This window comes from Carassius carassius, chromosome 11 (genome assembly GCF_963082965.1).
Source record: "Carassius carassius chromosome 11, fCarCar2.1, whole genome shotgun sequence".
Taxonomy (NCBI): Eukaryota; Metazoa; Chordata; class Actinopteri; order Cypriniformes; family Cyprinidae; genus Carassius; species Carassius carassius.
The window spans coordinates 15747694-15765601 of NC_081765.1; the positions used below are offsets into that span (position 1 = coordinate 15747694).

Sequence of the window (17908 nt, forward strand, 5' to 3'; positions counted from 1 at the left end):
CTGCAGCATTGGGGCAATTGGTGATCCTCTGCCCATCTTGACTACTCAGAGACACTGCTCCTCTGAGAGGCTCTTTTATACCCAATAATGTTGCCAATTGACCTAATAAGTTGCAAATTGGTCCTCCAGCTGTTCCGTATATGTACATTTAACTTTTCCGGCCTCTTATTGCTACCTGTCCCAACTATTTTGGAATGTGTAGCTTTCATGAAATCCAAAATGAGCCAATATTTGGCATGACATTTCAAAATGTCTCACTTTCAACATTTGATATGTTATCTATATTCTAGTGTGAATAAAATATAAGTTTATGAGATTTGTAAATAATTCCATTACTTTTGTACTCACAATTTGTACAGTGTGCCAACTTTTTTGGAATCGGGTTTGTATTATGACCCATATATCATGATAAACTTAATAATATAATGCACTGAAAAAGTACAAAATAAAATACTGCCATCATGTACTATGATTGTGTACTGTAATTGTTGCACTTATATTTTGTTGAATACAGGATAGTGAGGACTTCTTAAAAGATGAAGTGGCTCACTATGAGGGCTCACAAGAATCTCTGCAGGACTGAAAACAGCCACTGTACAACAAGCATATATATATATATATATATATATATATATATATATATATATATATATATATATATATATATATTGGTTTATGTGAGGATTTCAGGCTCAAAGTCGGCTGAGAAGGAAGGAGAAGGGAGTTGGCGTTCTGAGGCTCGTGGGAGATTTTTATTATTTCAAAAGAAACAAAGTCGCGCCACATGCGAGTATATTCAAACGTCATTCAATACGATTCACTGCTCTCTGGTTTACGATCTCTCCAGCACGTCTGCTGCTTCCTCCCACGAGTCCTCAGCTCTCTCGTTCTCTGCCGGTTCTTGGGCGGCTTAAATACCGCTTCCCCACGCCAATCACTGCAACGAGAACCAGGTGTTACTTGTTTCTCACTTGAACCACTTACCACCGCTCGTCTCTTCACTCTCTCTCCCGCCACATACCCCCACCACCCGACTCAGGCCGGGGAGCAATCCAGCCTGGACCGTATCTGGTACCCCCTTTTTAGTGAGGTCAGTCAGCGGGCTGGTGAGGTCCGAATAGTCAGGGATAAACCTCCTGTAATATCCCGCCAGCCCCAGGAACGTTAGCCCCGCCCGTCTCAGCGCCCCAAGGACGGCCCTCACATGCTCCACATGCCGCTGCCAGTCTCCACTATAGATGATGATATCATCTAGATAGGCCGCGGCATATGCAGCATGGGGTCTTAGCACCCGATCCATGAGACGCAGAAATGTAGCAGGGGCCCCAATCAAACCGAACGGAAGCGTCACAAATTGGTGCAATCCAAACGGCGTGGGGAAGGCTGTTTTTTCTTTGGACATTGGAGATAAGGTGATCTGCCAATATCCCTTTGTTAAATCCAATGTTGAATAAAAATGAGCCGTGCCTAACCGATCGAGCAACTCGTCAATCCGCAGCATTGGATAAGCATCAAAATTTGCTTCTGGCCCGAGATCTTCCTCTCCGCTCACTGCCATCGCTAACAGCACTGACGCCTCCGCGCTCCATTTTTTGAGGAGGTTGAGGTGGTAAATTTGCCGTGCGTTGCCTCTATCCGTTCGTACTACTTCATAATTGAGATCTCCTATCCGCTGTGTGACCTCAAAGGGTCCTTGCCACTTCGCTAATAATTTGGAGCTAGAGGTGGGCATTAAAACGAGCACTTTATCTCCCGGTGCAAATTCTCGTAGCCAAGTTCCCCTGTTATACGACTGGCTCTGTCTGCCCTGGGCCTGAAGCAAATTCTCCATAGAGAGCCGCCCCAGTGTATGGAGTTTTGCCCTCAGGTCCATGACATATTGAATTTCGCTTTTACTCTCCGAACGTCCATCCTCCCAAGTTTCTTTCAGGACGTCCAACACTTCCCGGGGCTGGCGTCCGTAAAGAAGCTCAAAGGGGGCAAGGGGGCAAGGGGGAAAACTCCGTGGAGGCTTGGGGGACCTCGCGCACAGCGAATAAGAGGGGTTCCAGCCTTCTGTCCCAATTTTTTGCGTCCTATTGTACGAATTTACAAATCATCGTTTTCAAGGTGCGATTAAAGCATTCAACCAGTCTGTCCGTTTGTGGGTGATAGACGCTGATACGTACCGCTTTAATGCCCAATAATTCGTACAATTCGCGTAACGTGCGCGACATAAATGCGGTGCCCTGGTCCGTGCAAATCTCTTTTGGGATTCCCACGCGGGAGATTAAACAAAACAGGGCGTCCGCCACACACTTTGCCGAGATGTTGCGGAGCGCCACTGCCTCGGGATATCGGGTTGCGTAATCGACTATGACTAGCGCAAACCGATGTCCACGTGCCGATCGCTCTAATGGCCCGATGAGGTCCATACCAATTCATTCGAAGGGGACCTGCACTAGAGGAAGAGGGCGCAATGGGGCTTTTGGGGTGGCCGGTGGGTTTACCAACTGACATTATTCACGACAAGATGCGCACCATCTGCGCACGTTCTCGTGAATGCCCGGCCAAAAAAACTGGGTCATAAGGCGTCGCTGTCATTTAGTGTCGCTGTCATTCCCAAATGCCCTGCCATAGGATTACAATGCGCCGTCTGGAATAGCATTTCCCAACGGCTTCGAGGTACTAACAATTGGGTTGTATGCTCCTTTGTTTGAGTGTCGTGGGTCACTCGATACAACCGGTCTTTAATAATGGCAAAATATGGATAGGAGAGCGCGCGGTCAGGATGGAGGACCTGTCCATCGATGGCCTGGACCTGTTCAAATGCATGTTTGAGGGTTTCATTCTGGGACTGTTCCAGAGGAAAGTCATCGCAACTGAAAAGGTTCAGCCTCGCCAAGCCGCTCAGTTCCCCTGGAGCCGTCCCACTGGGTCCTGGCCCAGATTCTCCCACCTGAGCGCTCGCTCCCCCGTCCTGCCGACTCTTATTTCCAGAGGTACCCACTGTTAAACACTCCAATAATTGTTCGAAACCTGGCTAATTGGTTCCCAAAATTAGCGGGTGCCGGAGGCGCGGACTAACGGCCACCTCCACATAATGCTTTTGGCCCCTAAATTTAATAGCTATGGCTTTTACTGGGTATTCCACTATATCCCCGTGCACACACCTCACTTTAACCATCCGGCCCATATCCAATGCCCCAGAATGTATCAGGCTTTAATGAATGGAGGTCTGGTTACAACCTGAATCCACCAAAGCCCGATAGATACCCCCCTTAATACTCACGGGTATTTGGTACAACCCGGCTTGATCGGGGGCAGCCTGCGTGGGGAAGCAACAGGAGGCTCCTCGCCCCCTTCCCAGCGCGGCGACCCCGTTCCCCTGGCAGGGCCCCGCGACCCGGCTGCCAGTTCCCAGCTCCGTCCCCGTCCTCCAACGCGACGCGGCCCTCGGTGGCCCCACGAATCGGGTCCTGGGAGAAGGAACAGGTTTTGGGGTGGGGGAAGAGAGGGAGGTAGGGGAAGAGAGAGAGAGAGATAGATGGAAGGGGTTCGCCGACCCCGGAACACGTCGTCAGCTGGTCCTCCGCCAGTTGGATGGCCAGATCCAGCGACTCCGGTCGGCTGGGCCAAGACAAAGGGCAAGCCTGCTTCCTCCCGTCCTCTCGAACAAGTCAAGGAATGCTTCCGGATCGTCGGTTGGCCCCATCTTCGTGAGAGGCATGTGGGCAGCGGGGCTGGCACTGGGGGCAGCCAGCCGCGTCCGAACCTCCCGGTCCAGCAAGCTCCGGAACAGCTCGCGGTGGTGGTGTTCTTGGTGCAGGCCCGCGAGTGACGTGATGATCTCCGCAAACGACGACCCCGATGTTCCCGGCGGAGTCTGCATGGCGGTGTGATTCTCCTTCCTCCCGGGTTTCGGCACCAGTGTGAGGATTTCAGGCTCAAAGTCATCTGAAAAGGAAGGAGAACGGAGTCGGCGTTCTGAGGCTCGTGGGAGATTTTTATTATTTCAAAAGAAACAAAGCCGCGCCACATGCGCGTATATTCAAACGTCATTCAACACGATTCACTGCTCTCTGGTTTACGATCTCTCCAGCACGTCTGCTGCTTCCTCCCATGAGTCCTCAGCTCTCTCGTTCTCTGCCGGATCTCGGGCGGTTTAAATACCGCTTCCCCACGCCAATCACTGCAACGAGAACCAGGTGTTACTTGTTTCTCACTTGAACCACTAACCACCGCTCGTCTCTTCACTCTCTCTCCCGTCGCAGACCTCGCTGAACAACGCCTCCCCCGCCACAGTTTATTAAACATTGTTTTCAGCATTATACATGTAACGTCCTTTCAAGTGTTTCCTCATTTCCCCTATAATGATAGTGATTAATATTTTTTATAAGAGTACTTTTTACTTGAAAATTGTCCAGGGATTCAGTGTTAATTTTACAGTAACCAATTAAGTTCTTGAACTTTTACTTTCTGAACTCTGCAACATGAAGTGTGTTATAGACAATTTTGGAAGTGTTGACGCATTCCATGTCATAAGCAAATTTCTATCACATAAAGCATTTCATTAGTGTCTGGATCACAACAGAAGGAGGGCAGCTGAGGTCAGTAATTTGCCAGCTAGGAATTTTGATTTGATGAATCAGGGGTTTTAAATCTATGGATGGGATTAAGAGGTTGGCACCACCATCAGAGTGCCAAATCCCAGTCATTGAAAGGACAAATAAAGTTTGATCCACTGTGTTGATGGCGGGTTATAAAGCAGACCTCGTGCCCTAGTTTGTTTGACTGTTTCTCATGTTTAGGATCGTTTTCAGAGGCTCACATCAAAATGAGTAAGGTAAATAAGATGTCTGATAACTTCTTTATTTCTGCGTTTCTTAAGGAAAGTTTAGAAATGACTATAAACAGAACAATGGAACTCTTACATTTGTCTGTATTGCTTTAATCTGTGACATCTCTTGATTTCAGATTGTCTTTTATGAGGAGAGAAACTTCCAAGGTCGCTCCTATGAGTGCGACACAGACTGCCCAGACATGCACCCTCATTTCAGTCGATGCAACTCTATAAAAGTGGAGAGTGGCTGCTGGGTCCTCTATGAAAGACCCAATTACTCTGGTTTCCAGTATGTGCTAACCAGAGGTGAATATCCTGAATACCAGCGCTGGATGGGCTACAATGACACCATTCGCTCATGCCGTACATTTTCCTATGTGAGTAATATGTATGTTAATGATTTCATACTTTTTGTCGTGAGATCCATTTCGACATCTACATTTATTATTTTATTAATCCATTTTTGTTGTTCACTGTTCTGCCGCACAGAAAACTGTTGTTCTCAGTATCCACACTTGTATGTTGTGTTGTTGTACATATTTACACTGTAGACATTCAAGCACTAGGACTTAAATTTTTTTTTTTAAAAGACCTTTTGAAATGTTTTGCAGCAAAGTGGTGGATCCTACCGTGTCCGGATCTATGATCGGCCAGATTTCCAAGGTCAAATGATGGAATTTAGTGATGACTGTGAGTCCATTCATCAAAATTTCCAATGCCGCAGCGTTCACTCTTGCAATGTCATGGAGGGCTACTGGACCTTCTATGAGCATCCCAGTTATCAAGGCCTTCAGTATTTCCTGCCCCCTGGCGAGTATCGCAAGTTCATTGACTGGGGTGCTGTTTGTGCCACCATTGGCTCCTTCCGCAGAATCACTGATTTTTAGAGTTCATGTTATGAAAATAATTGTGCCTTTTCTGACATTGACATGTCAATAAAATGCCACAGAATCAAATGCTTGGCAGTGTATGTATTCATGCTGCAGGTGTGTTTATTACCACAGCTGTCCATGATCAAACATATAGATTTCAGTCTGTATGCCATCTGTAGGGACATGCTTTGATTCCTAAAAGATTAGTATTCCCTCATGTTTGCCCGTGTAAATGATTTAAAAACATACTGTAGTCATATCCATTGGATATCCATATCAATAAAAATGTATAGTCTTCTTTTGCTTTTAAGTCAAGCAAGTTATATACAGTATGGACAGTAGGAAGCCACCATTGGCTGTGGTAGATTGTAACAAAGGTTTTGATCACTACAAATCCAACTTTTCTAATGGCAACCATACAGAACTTTTCATTCTGGTAACATGTTCAGTCACTGACAAAGCCTTGATGTCTGGTGTTAAGCCTTATTTTGATTAATTAGCCATCTTACACTGCCAGCTTCCTGCAAAAATCTAGAATATTTGCTGCAATACACTTATTAGTGAAACAAATTATGGCAGTGGAACATACATAGATTTCTTGAACAGATTCCCTCATAAACATTCACTAATACCAAAGGCATTTCACAACTTCAAGGACAAAACCTTTTAGTTTCAGGTAAATGTTCTTATTTAAACAGTCTTGTGATGTGTAATGCTAAAATATATGCAGAAAAATAACACTAATGTGCTGTTTCCCCAGAACTTTCCAGCAGCTTTCAACAGAGCAGCTATTGCTGGACAAACTTATGTTACGGAGGCAATCAAAGTGATTGTTTAGCATAAAACTGCCCATGTTTGCAATATTCCTGTACAGTTTCTGCTAACACGAGTACACTGTCATTTAAATGACAACACGAACAGTAGTACCATTATTTTCTTGGATATATATTTATAGTTCCAGCAGCATTTGGCAACTGAACAGGAAAAAAGTTCAATGCCAATACAAGCATGGGAAAGGGCTGTACAGATTTGAATATTGTATTAGTCACATATGAATTATTATAGTGCTGCTGTGCTGTCATTATCTAAAATGTTTCCTCTAGATTATCTTTTATGAGGATAGGAACTTTGGTGGCCGTTACCATGAGTGCACAAGTGACTGCGCTGCCTTCCATTCCTACTTCAATCGCAGTTACTCCATCAAAGTGGAAAGCGGTTGCTTCATGGTCTATGACTGAATGAATTTCATGGGCCGCCAGTACTTTCTGAGAGCAGGGCGAGTACCCTGATGACATGCGTACGATAGGAATGAATGATTGTGTCAGTTTAACATGTCCAACTTCCATTCCTGCCACATGATGGACGATCACTGGCTTGTTTATGAGCAGCCCAACTATATGGGCAGGCACTTCTACCTGAGGCCTGGCGAGTACAGGAGGTACAGTGACTGGGGCGGCAGTTCAAGGATGGGCTCCATCAGACAGATCATGGATCTCTAATGAAAGGAGTCCTCGTGAAATGTCTGCTGTATGCCCTTTTTCACACACTAAATAAAATGGTGTCTGTACTCAAGTGTCATGAGTTTTATTCTTGCACCCTCTACCTGGAGGGGTCACTGACGACACTTGCTATAGGCTACCAGACTGACACTGTTCGGAGAACTGAATAAAACTAGAGACATTTTCATCATTGAGACAGGTTTTGAGTGTTCTCTCTGATTGTGCTGTATATTAACGCTCACTTGTGGTAAATAATTAATGATAAACAGATGAAGTGTAGAAAACCTGCTTTATAATATCATAGCTTATAATATCATAGCTATCATAGCATGTTTAATACAATGTTCATATATATAAAAATTAAAAAGTATGACTGTTATAACAATGTAAATATGGGGTAAACCCTGTTCTAGGTGAAATTGCTATGGATTAAAGAGTAATCAATTATATTTATAAAAAGTATACAGTATATATCAAAAATAGTCAAAGTACAGTTAAACATATATATGTATATATCAATGATATCAGAATTTTGACAAATTTTCACTGCACAACCTCTATATAAGCTTATGATAAGGATAAAGTAAAAAAACGCAGTAACATAAAAATGAGATAAAATTTGTTTTGAACACATGATTTAATTAACAATACATGCATACATTTACATTTAACATTAATCACTTCTGTGAGTATGCAAATCCCACACAATTGGCCAATGTAAATTCATATATTTAAGTTAATATGACATGATGAGCCTTACATGGAACATACAATTTATAATGATATTTGGTATAAAAGTTTCATCTGTTCATTATGTGATTACAACACTTTTTTTTCCCACTGCATTCATGTACAAAATGGCAGTATTGACAATATTTTTAACAAAAGAATCATAACAATAAACCTTTTTTAAAAACCAAATGGCAAAAAAGCATTTTTTTTTTTGTGTCTGTGTAATTATAATATGAAAGACACATACAGTGTCGGCACTTCATGTCTATACACCAAACACTCACACTCATGGTACAGCAGCAGACAAAAATGGGCAAGGTAAAGCAATACTGTAAGGAAAGTGAGAAAAGTCACACAAAAATATTTTTTACCTTAAATTCAAGATATTTAGACTGGATTTACTGTGAACTGTATATGTATATGGACTTTCTTCTCTCTTTTTTTAACAGATAATTTTCTATGAAGACAAGCATTTTGAGGGTCATCAATATGAATGCAGTGGGGATTGTTCAGATATGCTCTGCTATCTTAGCTGCTGTAACTCCATCATGGTGAAGAGTGGATGCTTCATGATCTATGAACAACCACCTTACAAAGGCCATCAATTCTTGCTCCGTAAAGGAGAGTACCCAGACTTTAAAAGCTGGTTGGGCAAAAATGACTGCGTCTGCTCCTGCTGTGAAATTTCCATGGTGATAATACTATATTAATTATACTATATGCTTGAGTGTCAGGAATGAGTGAAAAATGAGAGAAAAAGTTTTGTATTGAGATAATAGTAGATTTATACATGTTTTGTTCTTCTCTCTATCAGACACAGGGATCTTCTCATGAGGTGAAACTGTTTGAGAGAATGGAGTATGGAGGTCAAATGATGGCTCTTGTGGATGACTGTCCAAATGTCATGGACATGTTTCAAACAAATCACATATTCTCCAGCAAGGTGATCAGCGGAAGCTGGCTCTTCTTTGAACAGTCCAACTATAAAGGCAGGATGTACCTCATAAGGCCTGGAGAATACACAACATTCACTGAATGGGGAGGCTTGAGTGCCCGTGTGGGTTCCATCAAACGAATAACTGATAACTAGAATTAGCATTCATTCAGGTTGCTCAGCAGATTTTATTCTTTGTTTATTTTTATTTTTTATGTAATATACACTTTTGTTAACATACACACCAAACCTAAAATTAATATTAGCTTCTATTACTTAACACGGGTCTGGCATGTTACACATCACAGGCAATCATGTTGAATAACAACTTATCTGTAGGGCTTTATGCTTTAAATGCTCTTATATGTTTCCTCAGAAATAAATGTTTATACATTCTGAATCTATAAATGTTTATTATTTTTGATAGAATGTTTTACTTAATATTTGACAGTATAATTTTCATAATGTAACTGTGTTTCTTATAGCAGACTAATTAAATACCACTGCTTATAAATCAGCTCATTTTATAGTTATTATTATATATTTTTTATATAATCCACTTAATGTTAGTTTATTGGTATTTTAGTATGGTTATTATATAAGATGAATCATATAATAATACTGCAGCTTCATCCAGACTTAAATGAGCCATCCATTTCTCAACTGATTCAGTGTAAGATCTTTTGCTTTTGCTTTTTTTTTTTTTTTGCTGATTGCAGTCAGACTGAAGCTTCTGCTAGCAGGACAGGACAGGACAGGGCATTTTGATGAACAAGGAAAAACTGCACCAGGGCCAAGCCAAATATAATCAGATTGTTTCATTGACCCCCTGATTCTATCCCCTATTAGTTTCTCCCTGAGCTAGATTTATTTGAATGACAATACTTTATGCTGTGCAATCACAGAGCAGCTTCTATAAAAGCTTTTATAAAAGACAGTGATAAACTGGATGCCTGTGTTGAGCAGTAGCCCTGCCAGATGCCAACATGACTATCGGAAAGGTAAGATGGTATCTCTCATTCTCATAGACTAATAGACGTATAGTGGTTTTCAACTCTATAAAATGAGTTCACATTTTTTCATATTTTGTATAGTAGATTTATGTTACCTTTTACCATTAACAGATAATCTTCTATGAGGACAGGAACTTTCAGGGCGGCTATCATGAGTGCATCAGTGATTGTGCAGACCTGCACCCCTATTTTACCAAATGCAATTCCATCAGGGTAGAGAATGGGTGCTTCATGGTGTATGAGCACCCAAATTATAAGGGACAGCAGTACTTCCTGAGGAAGGGCGAATATTCTGACTGTCAGCATATGATTGGGTTCAGTAACTGTATGAGATCATGCCGTATGATCCCCATGGTAAGTGATGTATGGGAATGTAAATCAGCAAATAAACATAAAAGAAAAATGCACTAGCTCATCAGTTCTAATAAACAGAATTATTTTGACTACAGAAACACACTTTGATATTCTTGCCGCATCAAATGCTAAATGTGTTGCTTTGTATATCCCAAATCCATGTTTCCTTACAGTATACCGGTAGCTACAGAATGAGACTATATGATAAGGCTGATATGGGAGGTCAGATGCTAGAACTCACAGAAGACTGCCCTAACATCACGGACCGCTTCCATACATCTGACATTCACTCCTGTCATGTGATGGATGGTCACTGGCTTCTATATGAGCAGCCCAACTACAGGGGACGAATGTACTACCTCGGACCAGGTGAATACAGGAAGTACAGTGACTGGGGAGGAACGGCCCCAAGAATTGGGTCCCTCAGGAGAACAACCACTTTCAACTAGACAACATGAATTGAGTGAATTAAATAAAATTTCTTGACTGAAACTTTTGCTTAATCAGTTATTATTTCTGTTCTTATGTGAAATTAATAACATAAAAAGTCGAGTTGTTAATCTATAACTTATTAATGTACATTTAATTGACCTATCAGTGACATTTTCTATTGCAAATCTGGTTACCAGACTGGAAAACATTAATTAAAAAAATTTGGTAAAGCAAAACTGAGAGCAAACTGTCTCTCGCACTGTTTATGCTTTTGACCGAACAATGTGGGGCTCAATCTGGATTAACTGTCCTCATTGTAGTTGAATCTATCATTACCATGACTGTCAAAAAACAAAAGCACCCTTGCTATTTAAAGACACATTGACCTCAGAGAAATTAGAGGATGCTTTTAATCCACATTAATGTTTTAGTGCTAATAAAACAAATGACAAGAAAAAGTGAAAATACAGAAGTATAGCTTGATGGACGTACAGCTTTATAATGTGAAGAGTGAATAAGAAGATCTTAATAAGTAATTTGGATTTATAGTAAAAGTAAGTAATTATGTTATATATAAATTGGATGGTTACAGGTAATTTTATTGTCAGTTGTTATGGCTGTTGGTTTTAATAAAGTTTTTTTTTTTTTTTTTTGCTAATGGAATTTTGACTCTATTTTAGTACTTTTAGATATAGTGTTCTGCTTTAGATATAGTGTTCTAGCCATACATGCATTGCCATGTATGGCTTTGCGATTAAGGGGTAATGTTTCTTGCTGAAATACTGCTACTACTTTTTATGATTTGAAAAATTATTATTTGTAATTTTGTGTAATTAATGAATTCCATTTGCACATATAGAGTCAAATGGTGCTTTACAATATCACAAAAACATTAAATGATATAATGCTTGTTTTTTACTGTCTACAGTAAGAGACCTTCTTATAATTGTATTTGTCTTCACACAAGTAATTTACAAAAAGCATGTAAATAATAATTTATATGTAATAATCCATGTTACAGGAACATGTTGGACAAACTTAATGCAAATAGAATATTTCTACAATGAAACTGGTCACTTCTGCTTTTGCTGTCATATGATTAAACAAATCTAAATCATTGCAACTTTTACATACAAAAAAAAAAATAAAAAAAAATTAATGATTAATATTGCCTGACTAAAAGCTGAAACAAACTAGAAGTTTTACAAACAAATATCAACAATTTTTTTTAGAGCACAGAGTACATTCTGTGTACATCAAATGTTGCATTTGAATATCATAGATAATGTTCAGATAACATCTCCAAAACACTGAGTTAACTCTGAATTGATGAATATTATTTTGTGTCAAAGAAACCATAATATAAGTATCTCTTTGTAATGTCTCCTGCTGTATTTTTTTTTCTTCACAGGAGAAAATTCAGTATGTCAGTACAGTTGACAATGCTGCTGAAAATAGAAACTCAGTAACTGCTCCCTCTGTTGAACAAGTTCTTTAATGCAAAAGGGATGTTCCATATTGTTCTGTGCATTGTGCTGCTGGGAATGTGTGGGTGCCATACCAGTCCTTTCCCAGGACCATGCAAGAGAAAACACCGAACATGTAATCATATACCCTTTTTCAAGTAAAATCCATATTTTTGAACCCAATTTTGTGCTCTAACAAAAAGGTAAACATGTGACATATTCCTGTATTCATTTGAATAACAATACATTATTTGTGAAGAGGCAGTATAAAAAGCTCGGGAAGCATATGGAATCTCTCCAACCGAGACCATGGGCAAGGTAGGATTTTTTACATTGAATTGCACCTCCCCTATGAATGTTAGGCTTTGACGTAGATGGATTATTCTCCTAATCGCTGCACTAAAACAAAGTGTTAATTTTGTTGGCTTTTTCCGATTGTTTTTTACGAGGATAAACATTTTCAAGGTCGTAATTATGAGTGCAGCAATGACTGCACAGACCTGCACACTTGCTTCAGTCGCTGCAACTCCATCAGAGTAGAGAGTGGCTGTTTTATGATCTATGAACGTCCAAATTATATGGGCCACCAGTATTTTATGAAACGAGGCGAGTATTCTGACTACAAGAGATGGATGGGCTTCAGTAGCTCTATTCGATCCTGTCGCCTGATTCCAGTGGTGAGCTTCACTGAATGTGCTGTTTTGTGGAGATACGTATATTACGGTTTCTTTGACATCAGTGTACTGAATCATTCATTTGCGTCTTGACATCTACAGTACAGTGGACCATACAGACTGAGGATCTATGAGAAGGCTGACTATGGAGGTCACATGATGGAATTCACAGATGATTGTCCCTGTGTGTCTGATCATTTCCACCATCGACATGTGTACTCCTGTAACGTGATGAATGGCTACTGGATCTTCTATGAATATCCCAACTACAGAGGGAGACAGTACTTCCTGAAATCTGGGGATTACAGGAGATACCGAGACTGGTGTGCTTCCTGTGCCATTGTGGGCTCCTTCAGACGAGTCACTGATTATTAGCCATTCTGCTTGCACTTATTTATATAAACTGTTCATTTTCTGTTTATAAGCATAAGTGTTTATAAACATTTAGATTGTTCACTTCTTGTACAACAAACAAACAAACAAACCAACAGATAAGAATAAAATGATATTTGTAATAAAGTACTCAGATTTTACTGAATTCTCAGCACTAAACCAGTCTCTCATAACGAAATGAATTGGCTTTTATTCACCATCTCACTTTTACACATTAACAAATCTTACAATGACTAAACAAAAACAATAATTACAATACAAAACTGGATTTATGGCAGTATATAGTGGTAGAAACACAGAATATAGAATATGAAAATATTCACCTGGATTTTTCCACAAACTGCTCATAAAAACCTGATCTAAAGCCACTATCTAAATTATATCTATATCTATATCTATATCTATATCTATATCTATATCTATATCTATATCTATATCTATATCTATCTATCAATTTTACATTTAATCATTTAGCAGAGCATTTTTTTATTTAGCATATATATATATATATATATATATATATATATATATATATATATATATATATATATATATATATATATATATATATATATATATATTATAGTATTATATTTTATGTTATAAATTAAATGTGTCCAGAATAGTTATCAGAGTTTTAGTGACAATGACATAAATTAAAGTATGAAAAATGTTGTATTAGAATTTTTATAAAAATGTAATTTGTACCAAGGGGGCGTTTTGCCCCACAGGTGGGGTAAAATGTCTCACGCTGACAAAGCAATTTGCTTTATACATTTACAGCAAAATCAGAGTACAGGCAGTATCAGCTTAAAATGAAAAATAATATAATAAATAATTATGAATTACAAAATTATATAATTATAGTAGCCTATTTGAAAAATATGTTTAGCTGATGCTAACTGGATAGTCCAAAATGGTACAAATATTTTTATTCAACCAACTAGTTACAATAGATCTGATGTTCAGAAAAGAGTAATTACAGTGATTAAGCGCCCTGGGGGCGTTTTACCCCGTTTTATGTCATTCTGAAATAGAATTATATTTTTCTTAAATAACAAGTACTTCCTATTTATGTTAAATGTTGCACTGGAAAATTTTGTTTCCTCCAAACATGCACATTACAAGCAGGATTGCTCCTGCAGGGGGGTAATTCAATTTACCAGGTAGGTAACCATTAAATTAAGCATTCAAAAAAAAAAAAAAATCCTAATAATACATTTTATCAAAATAATAAATATTATTCTCAAACAACTGTAAAACAATATTAAACAATTAATGTTTTTAATTTTTGAAATGGTATTAAATATACCTGTTATATACAACATTGTGTTTCTTTCACCTGTAGTCAAGTACATGTCATATATATTATTTAAAATATAATCTCATTTTGTTATTTTCATTGTTCATCTGTTTGACAACAGAATCTCACAGTCCTGTAATCTATTCTACTGTCGTTGTACATTGTGCAATTAATTGTTGTCTGAAGAATGTGATGATATATATATATATCATCACAGTTCAGCTAACAATTAATTGCACGCTGTACAAAGACAGCAGAATAGATTACAGGACTGTGAGATTCTGTTGTCAGAAAACAGATGAACAGATGAAACATACAAATGACAAAATGAGATTATATTTTAAATAATATGTCAAATTCTTGCACTATGACATTTACTTGACTACAGGTGAAAGAAACACAATGTTGCATATAAGAGGTATAGATAATACCATTTCAAACATCTAAAAACGTAATCGTTAAATATCGTTTTTCAGTTGTTCAAGAATAATATTTATTATTTTGATAAAATGTATAATTTTAAAAGGATTTTTGGTTATCTACCTGGTAAACTGAATTACTCCCTGCGGTAGCAATCCTGCTTGTAATGTGCATGTTTGGAGAACACTACATTTTCCAGTGCAACATTTAAATATGTGTAAATGAATAATGTTTGGCACATTTAATGAAAAATAGCACATGCATAATTTCAAGAAATTGTAGATGCAAAGGTAATGAAATATTGTAATTTAAACATTTCTGATAATTATTTCATATTATTATATCTCTTATTATATCAGTAGCTAGAGTCAAATGCACTGAATGTTAAACGTTCATGTGAGACATGTTATACTTTTGCATAAAGAACATTTATGTCACTCGTGATATTGAGAGAACATTCGCTTTGGATTTGACTAAAGTTTTGCCTATACTGTAAAAGTCAATGCACAAACAGCTGTCAGAGATGTATGGTTAAAAACTATTGTTTCAGTTTACTGGACCATTGCAGCAGAAGTCATACTGCTTGATCATCAGCTTTTGGCATTTGAATAACAACAAAATGTAGGCCACTGGTTTTTGTATAAAAACCACCAACACCAACACAAGGCTATAAAAGTACAGCTGGTACGGTGAGCTGAAGCACTGAGACAAACAACACACTGCCACCATGGGCAAGGTAATAGTGTTTAAAATAAGTATGTTTAATATTTCATAGAAAGCTTTAGGTTAGTATTGCATACAGTTTTTATTTGCATAACTCTTTTGCAGTCAAGTAATTTACTGAAAAATCAGCTGAATTTTTAAACCCATCAACAGATCATCTTCTATGAGGACAAGAACTTCCAGGGGCGCAGCTATGATTGCATGAGCGACTGCTCTGATATATCCTCATACCTGAGCCGTGTTGGCTCCATCAGGGTGGAAAGCGGTTGTTTCATGGTCTATGAGCGCAACAGCTTCATGGGGAACCAGTTCTTTCTGAGGAGGGGCGAGTACCATGACATGCAACGCATGATGAGCATGGGCATGATGTTTGACACTATCAGATCCTGCCGCATGATTCCTCCAGTACGCATCTCAATTTATTTACAGTGTTGTGTCGATTTACTTGCTCTTCACTTTTTTATTATAATATACTATACTATGCATCCATTGCTGGGAAACAGCTAATGGAGACATTGTAATGAATCATGCTTTATTTTACAGTACAGGGGATCCTACAGAATGAGGATCTACGAGAGGGACAACTTTGGAGGACAGATGTATGAGCTGATGGATGACTGTGACAACATCATGGAACGTTTCCGTATGTCTGACTGCCAGTCCTGCCATGTGATGGACGGTCACTGGCTCATGTTTGAGCAGCCCCACTACAGAGGGAGGATGGTCTACTTCAGACCTGGAGAGTACAGGAGCTTCAGAGATATGGGATACAGCAACATAAGATTCATGAGCATGAGGCGTATCACTGATATGTGTTAAACTGCTACAATATACAGTTGAAGGAAATAAAGTGTTATTTTCAGAACTAGCTGTATTGTCTATTGTTTTATTGGATTACTAAATGGCTAACTTTTTAAAATGGTGAAATCAAAATAATATAATATATATGATTTTTAAATAATTTAATATATATATAGATAGATAGATAGATAGATAGATAGATAGATAGATAGATAGATAGATAGATAGATAGATAGATAGATAGATAGATAGATAGATAGATAGATAGATAGATAGATAGATAGATAGATAGATAGATAGATAGATAGATAGATAGATAGATAGATAGATAGCGAGTGAGTGAGCGAGTTTCTTGCATATTCTGCCCAGGGTAGGAATTCATGCCAACGTTCTTGTTCTTGACTACAGTAGGATCTAAGATACCGCCCAAGTTCTTGGTTTACTCACTCCACCTGTTCATTAGCTTGAGGATGATAACCCGATGTTAAGCTTACATTAATGTCTAATTGTTTGCATAAAGCTTGCCACACTCGAGACGTGAATTGTAATCCTCTGTCTGAAACGATATCCTCTGGTATGCCATAGACTCGAAAAACATGTTGAAATAAAGCTTGTGCCGTCTCCATAGCTGTGGGTAATCCTTTTAGTTGGACCAGACGACAGGCCTTTGAATCTGTCAACAATTACCAGTATATCCGTTAGAGTTGGGTAGATCAGTGACGAAATCCACCGCCAGGTGGTACTGTAAATTATATCCCAACGGTTAGGTTCCACGATGACTGATGGAGGTAGAATTGGTCCCTGGCAGCAAGAAGTTTCTTCTGGCGCATATCTTTGTGACAACGTGTCGGCTTTACCATTCTTACTTCCAGGGCGATACGTGACTGTAAACTGAAATCTGGTGAAGAATAATGACCACCGAGCCTGTCTTGGGTTCAAACGTTTAGCACTCTTGATATACTCCAAATTTTTGTGATCTGTAATCACCTAAAATGGATGATGTGCTACCTCCAACCAGTGTCTCCACTCTGACAGTGCTTTCTTGATGGAAAGTAATTCCTTGTTTCCTACATCATAGTTTCTTTCCGCTGTGGTTAGTTTTCTGGAAAAGAAAGCACATGGAAAAATTTTACCAGGGTTTCCTTTTTTCTGAGATAAAACTGCTCCAATGCTGACATCAGAAGCGTCTACTTCCACTATGAATGGTAGGTCAGGGTTTGGGTGTTTCAGAATTGGAGCAGTGGTAAAGCTGGTCCTCAGAGTATCAAATGCTGTCTGGGCAAGCGGTGTCCATGGTAGTTTCCTTGGTTTTCCTTTAAGCAAAGCGGTGAGTGGTGCTGCAACAGTACTGCAGTTTCGGATGAATGTCCTGTAAAAGTTAGCAAATCCTAAGAATCTCTGTAATTCCTTTACCGTAGCTGGACGTGGCCACTCTGTAACTGCCTAAACTTTCCTTGTGTCTATCTCCAC

General features: G+C 39.0%; 5 protein-coding genes and 1 pseudogene across 5 annotated transcripts; all 6 read left to right on the top strand.

Moving 5' to 3' along the window:
- Positions 1–4670: 4670 nt before the first annotated feature.
- LOC132152853 (gamma-crystallin M2-like) lies at positions 4671–5778 on the top strand. Its single transcript, XM_059561788.1, has 3 exons — positions 4671–4825; positions 4957–5199; positions 5434–5778. The coding sequence occupies exons 1-3, from the start codon at positions 4817–4819 to the stop codon at positions 5707–5709; spliced, it is 528 nt and encodes a 175-aa protein (XP_059417771.1). The 5' UTR covers positions 4671–4816; the 3' UTR covers positions 5710–5778.
- Positions 5779–6025: 247 nt separating this feature from the next.
- LOC132152594 (gamma-crystallin 2-like) lies at positions 6026–7306 on the top strand (annotated as a pseudogene).
- A 928-nt stretch (positions 7307–8234) lies between these two features.
- LOC132152431 (gamma-crystallin S-1-like) lies at positions 8235–9321 on the top strand. The gene is made up of 3 exons (XM_059561198.1): positions 8235–8243; positions 8375–8617; positions 8740–9321. The coding sequence occupies exons 1-3, from the start codon at positions 8235–8237 to the stop codon at positions 9013–9015; spliced, it is 528 nt and encodes a 175-aa protein (XP_059417181.1). The 3' UTR covers positions 9016–9321.
- A 385-nt stretch (positions 9322–9706) lies between these two features.
- LOC132152854 (gamma-crystallin M2-like) lies at positions 9707–10712 on the top strand. The gene is made up of 3 exons (XM_059561789.1): positions 9707–9860; positions 9984–10226; positions 10400–10712. Exons 1-3 carry the CDS (start codon positions 9846–9848, stop codon positions 10673–10675), a joined length of 534 nt encoding a protein of 177 aa, XP_059417772.1. The 5' UTR covers positions 9707–9845; the 3' UTR covers positions 10676–10712.
- A 1721-nt stretch (positions 10713–12433) lies between these two features.
- LOC132152595 (gamma-crystallin M2-like) lies at positions 12434–13318 on the top strand. Its single transcript, XM_059561342.1, has 3 exons — positions 12434–12442; positions 12553–12801; positions 12901–13318. Exons 1-3 carry the CDS (start codon positions 12434–12436, stop codon positions 13171–13173), a joined length of 531 nt encoding a protein of 176 aa, XP_059417325.1. The 3' UTR covers positions 13174–13318.
- A 2184-nt stretch (positions 13319–15502) lies between these two features.
- LOC132152856 (gamma-crystallin M1-like) lies at positions 15503–16505 on the top strand. The gene is made up of 3 exons (XM_059561791.1): positions 15503–15650; positions 15791–16042; positions 16181–16505. Exons 1-3 carry the CDS (start codon positions 15642–15644, stop codon positions 16454–16456), a joined length of 537 nt encoding a protein of 178 aa, XP_059417774.1. The 5' UTR covers positions 15503–15641; the 3' UTR covers positions 16457–16505.
- The last annotated feature ends 1403 nt before the right edge of the window (positions 16506–17908 follow it).

Bases quoted from the DNA above. Each gene is read 5' to 3' on its own strand.
- LOC132152853 (XM_059561788.1), top strand. The intron at 5,200-5,433 runs GTGAGTAATATG...AATGTTTTGCAG, and splicing joins CATGCCGTACATTTTCCTAT to CAAAGTGGTGGATCCTACCG.
- LOC132152431 (XM_059561198.1), top strand. The intron at 8,618-8,739 runs GTGATAATACTA...TCTCTCTATCAG, and splicing joins CCTGCTGTGAAATTTCCATG to ACACAGGGATCTTCTCATGA.
- LOC132152854 (XM_059561789.1), top strand. The intron at 10,227-10,399 runs GTAAGTGATGTA...GTTTCCTTACAG, and splicing joins CATGCCGTATGATCCCCATG to TATACCGGTAGCTACAGAAT.
- LOC132152595 (XM_059561342.1), top strand. The intron at 12,802-12,900 runs GTGAGCTTCACT...TGACATCTACAG, and splicing joins CCTGTCGCCTGATTCCAGTG to TACAGTGGACCATACAGACT.
- LOC132152856 (XM_059561791.1), top strand. The intron at 16,043-16,180 runs GTACGCATCTCA...TTTATTTTACAG, and splicing joins CCTGCCGCATGATTCCTCCA to TACAGGGGATCCTACAGAAT.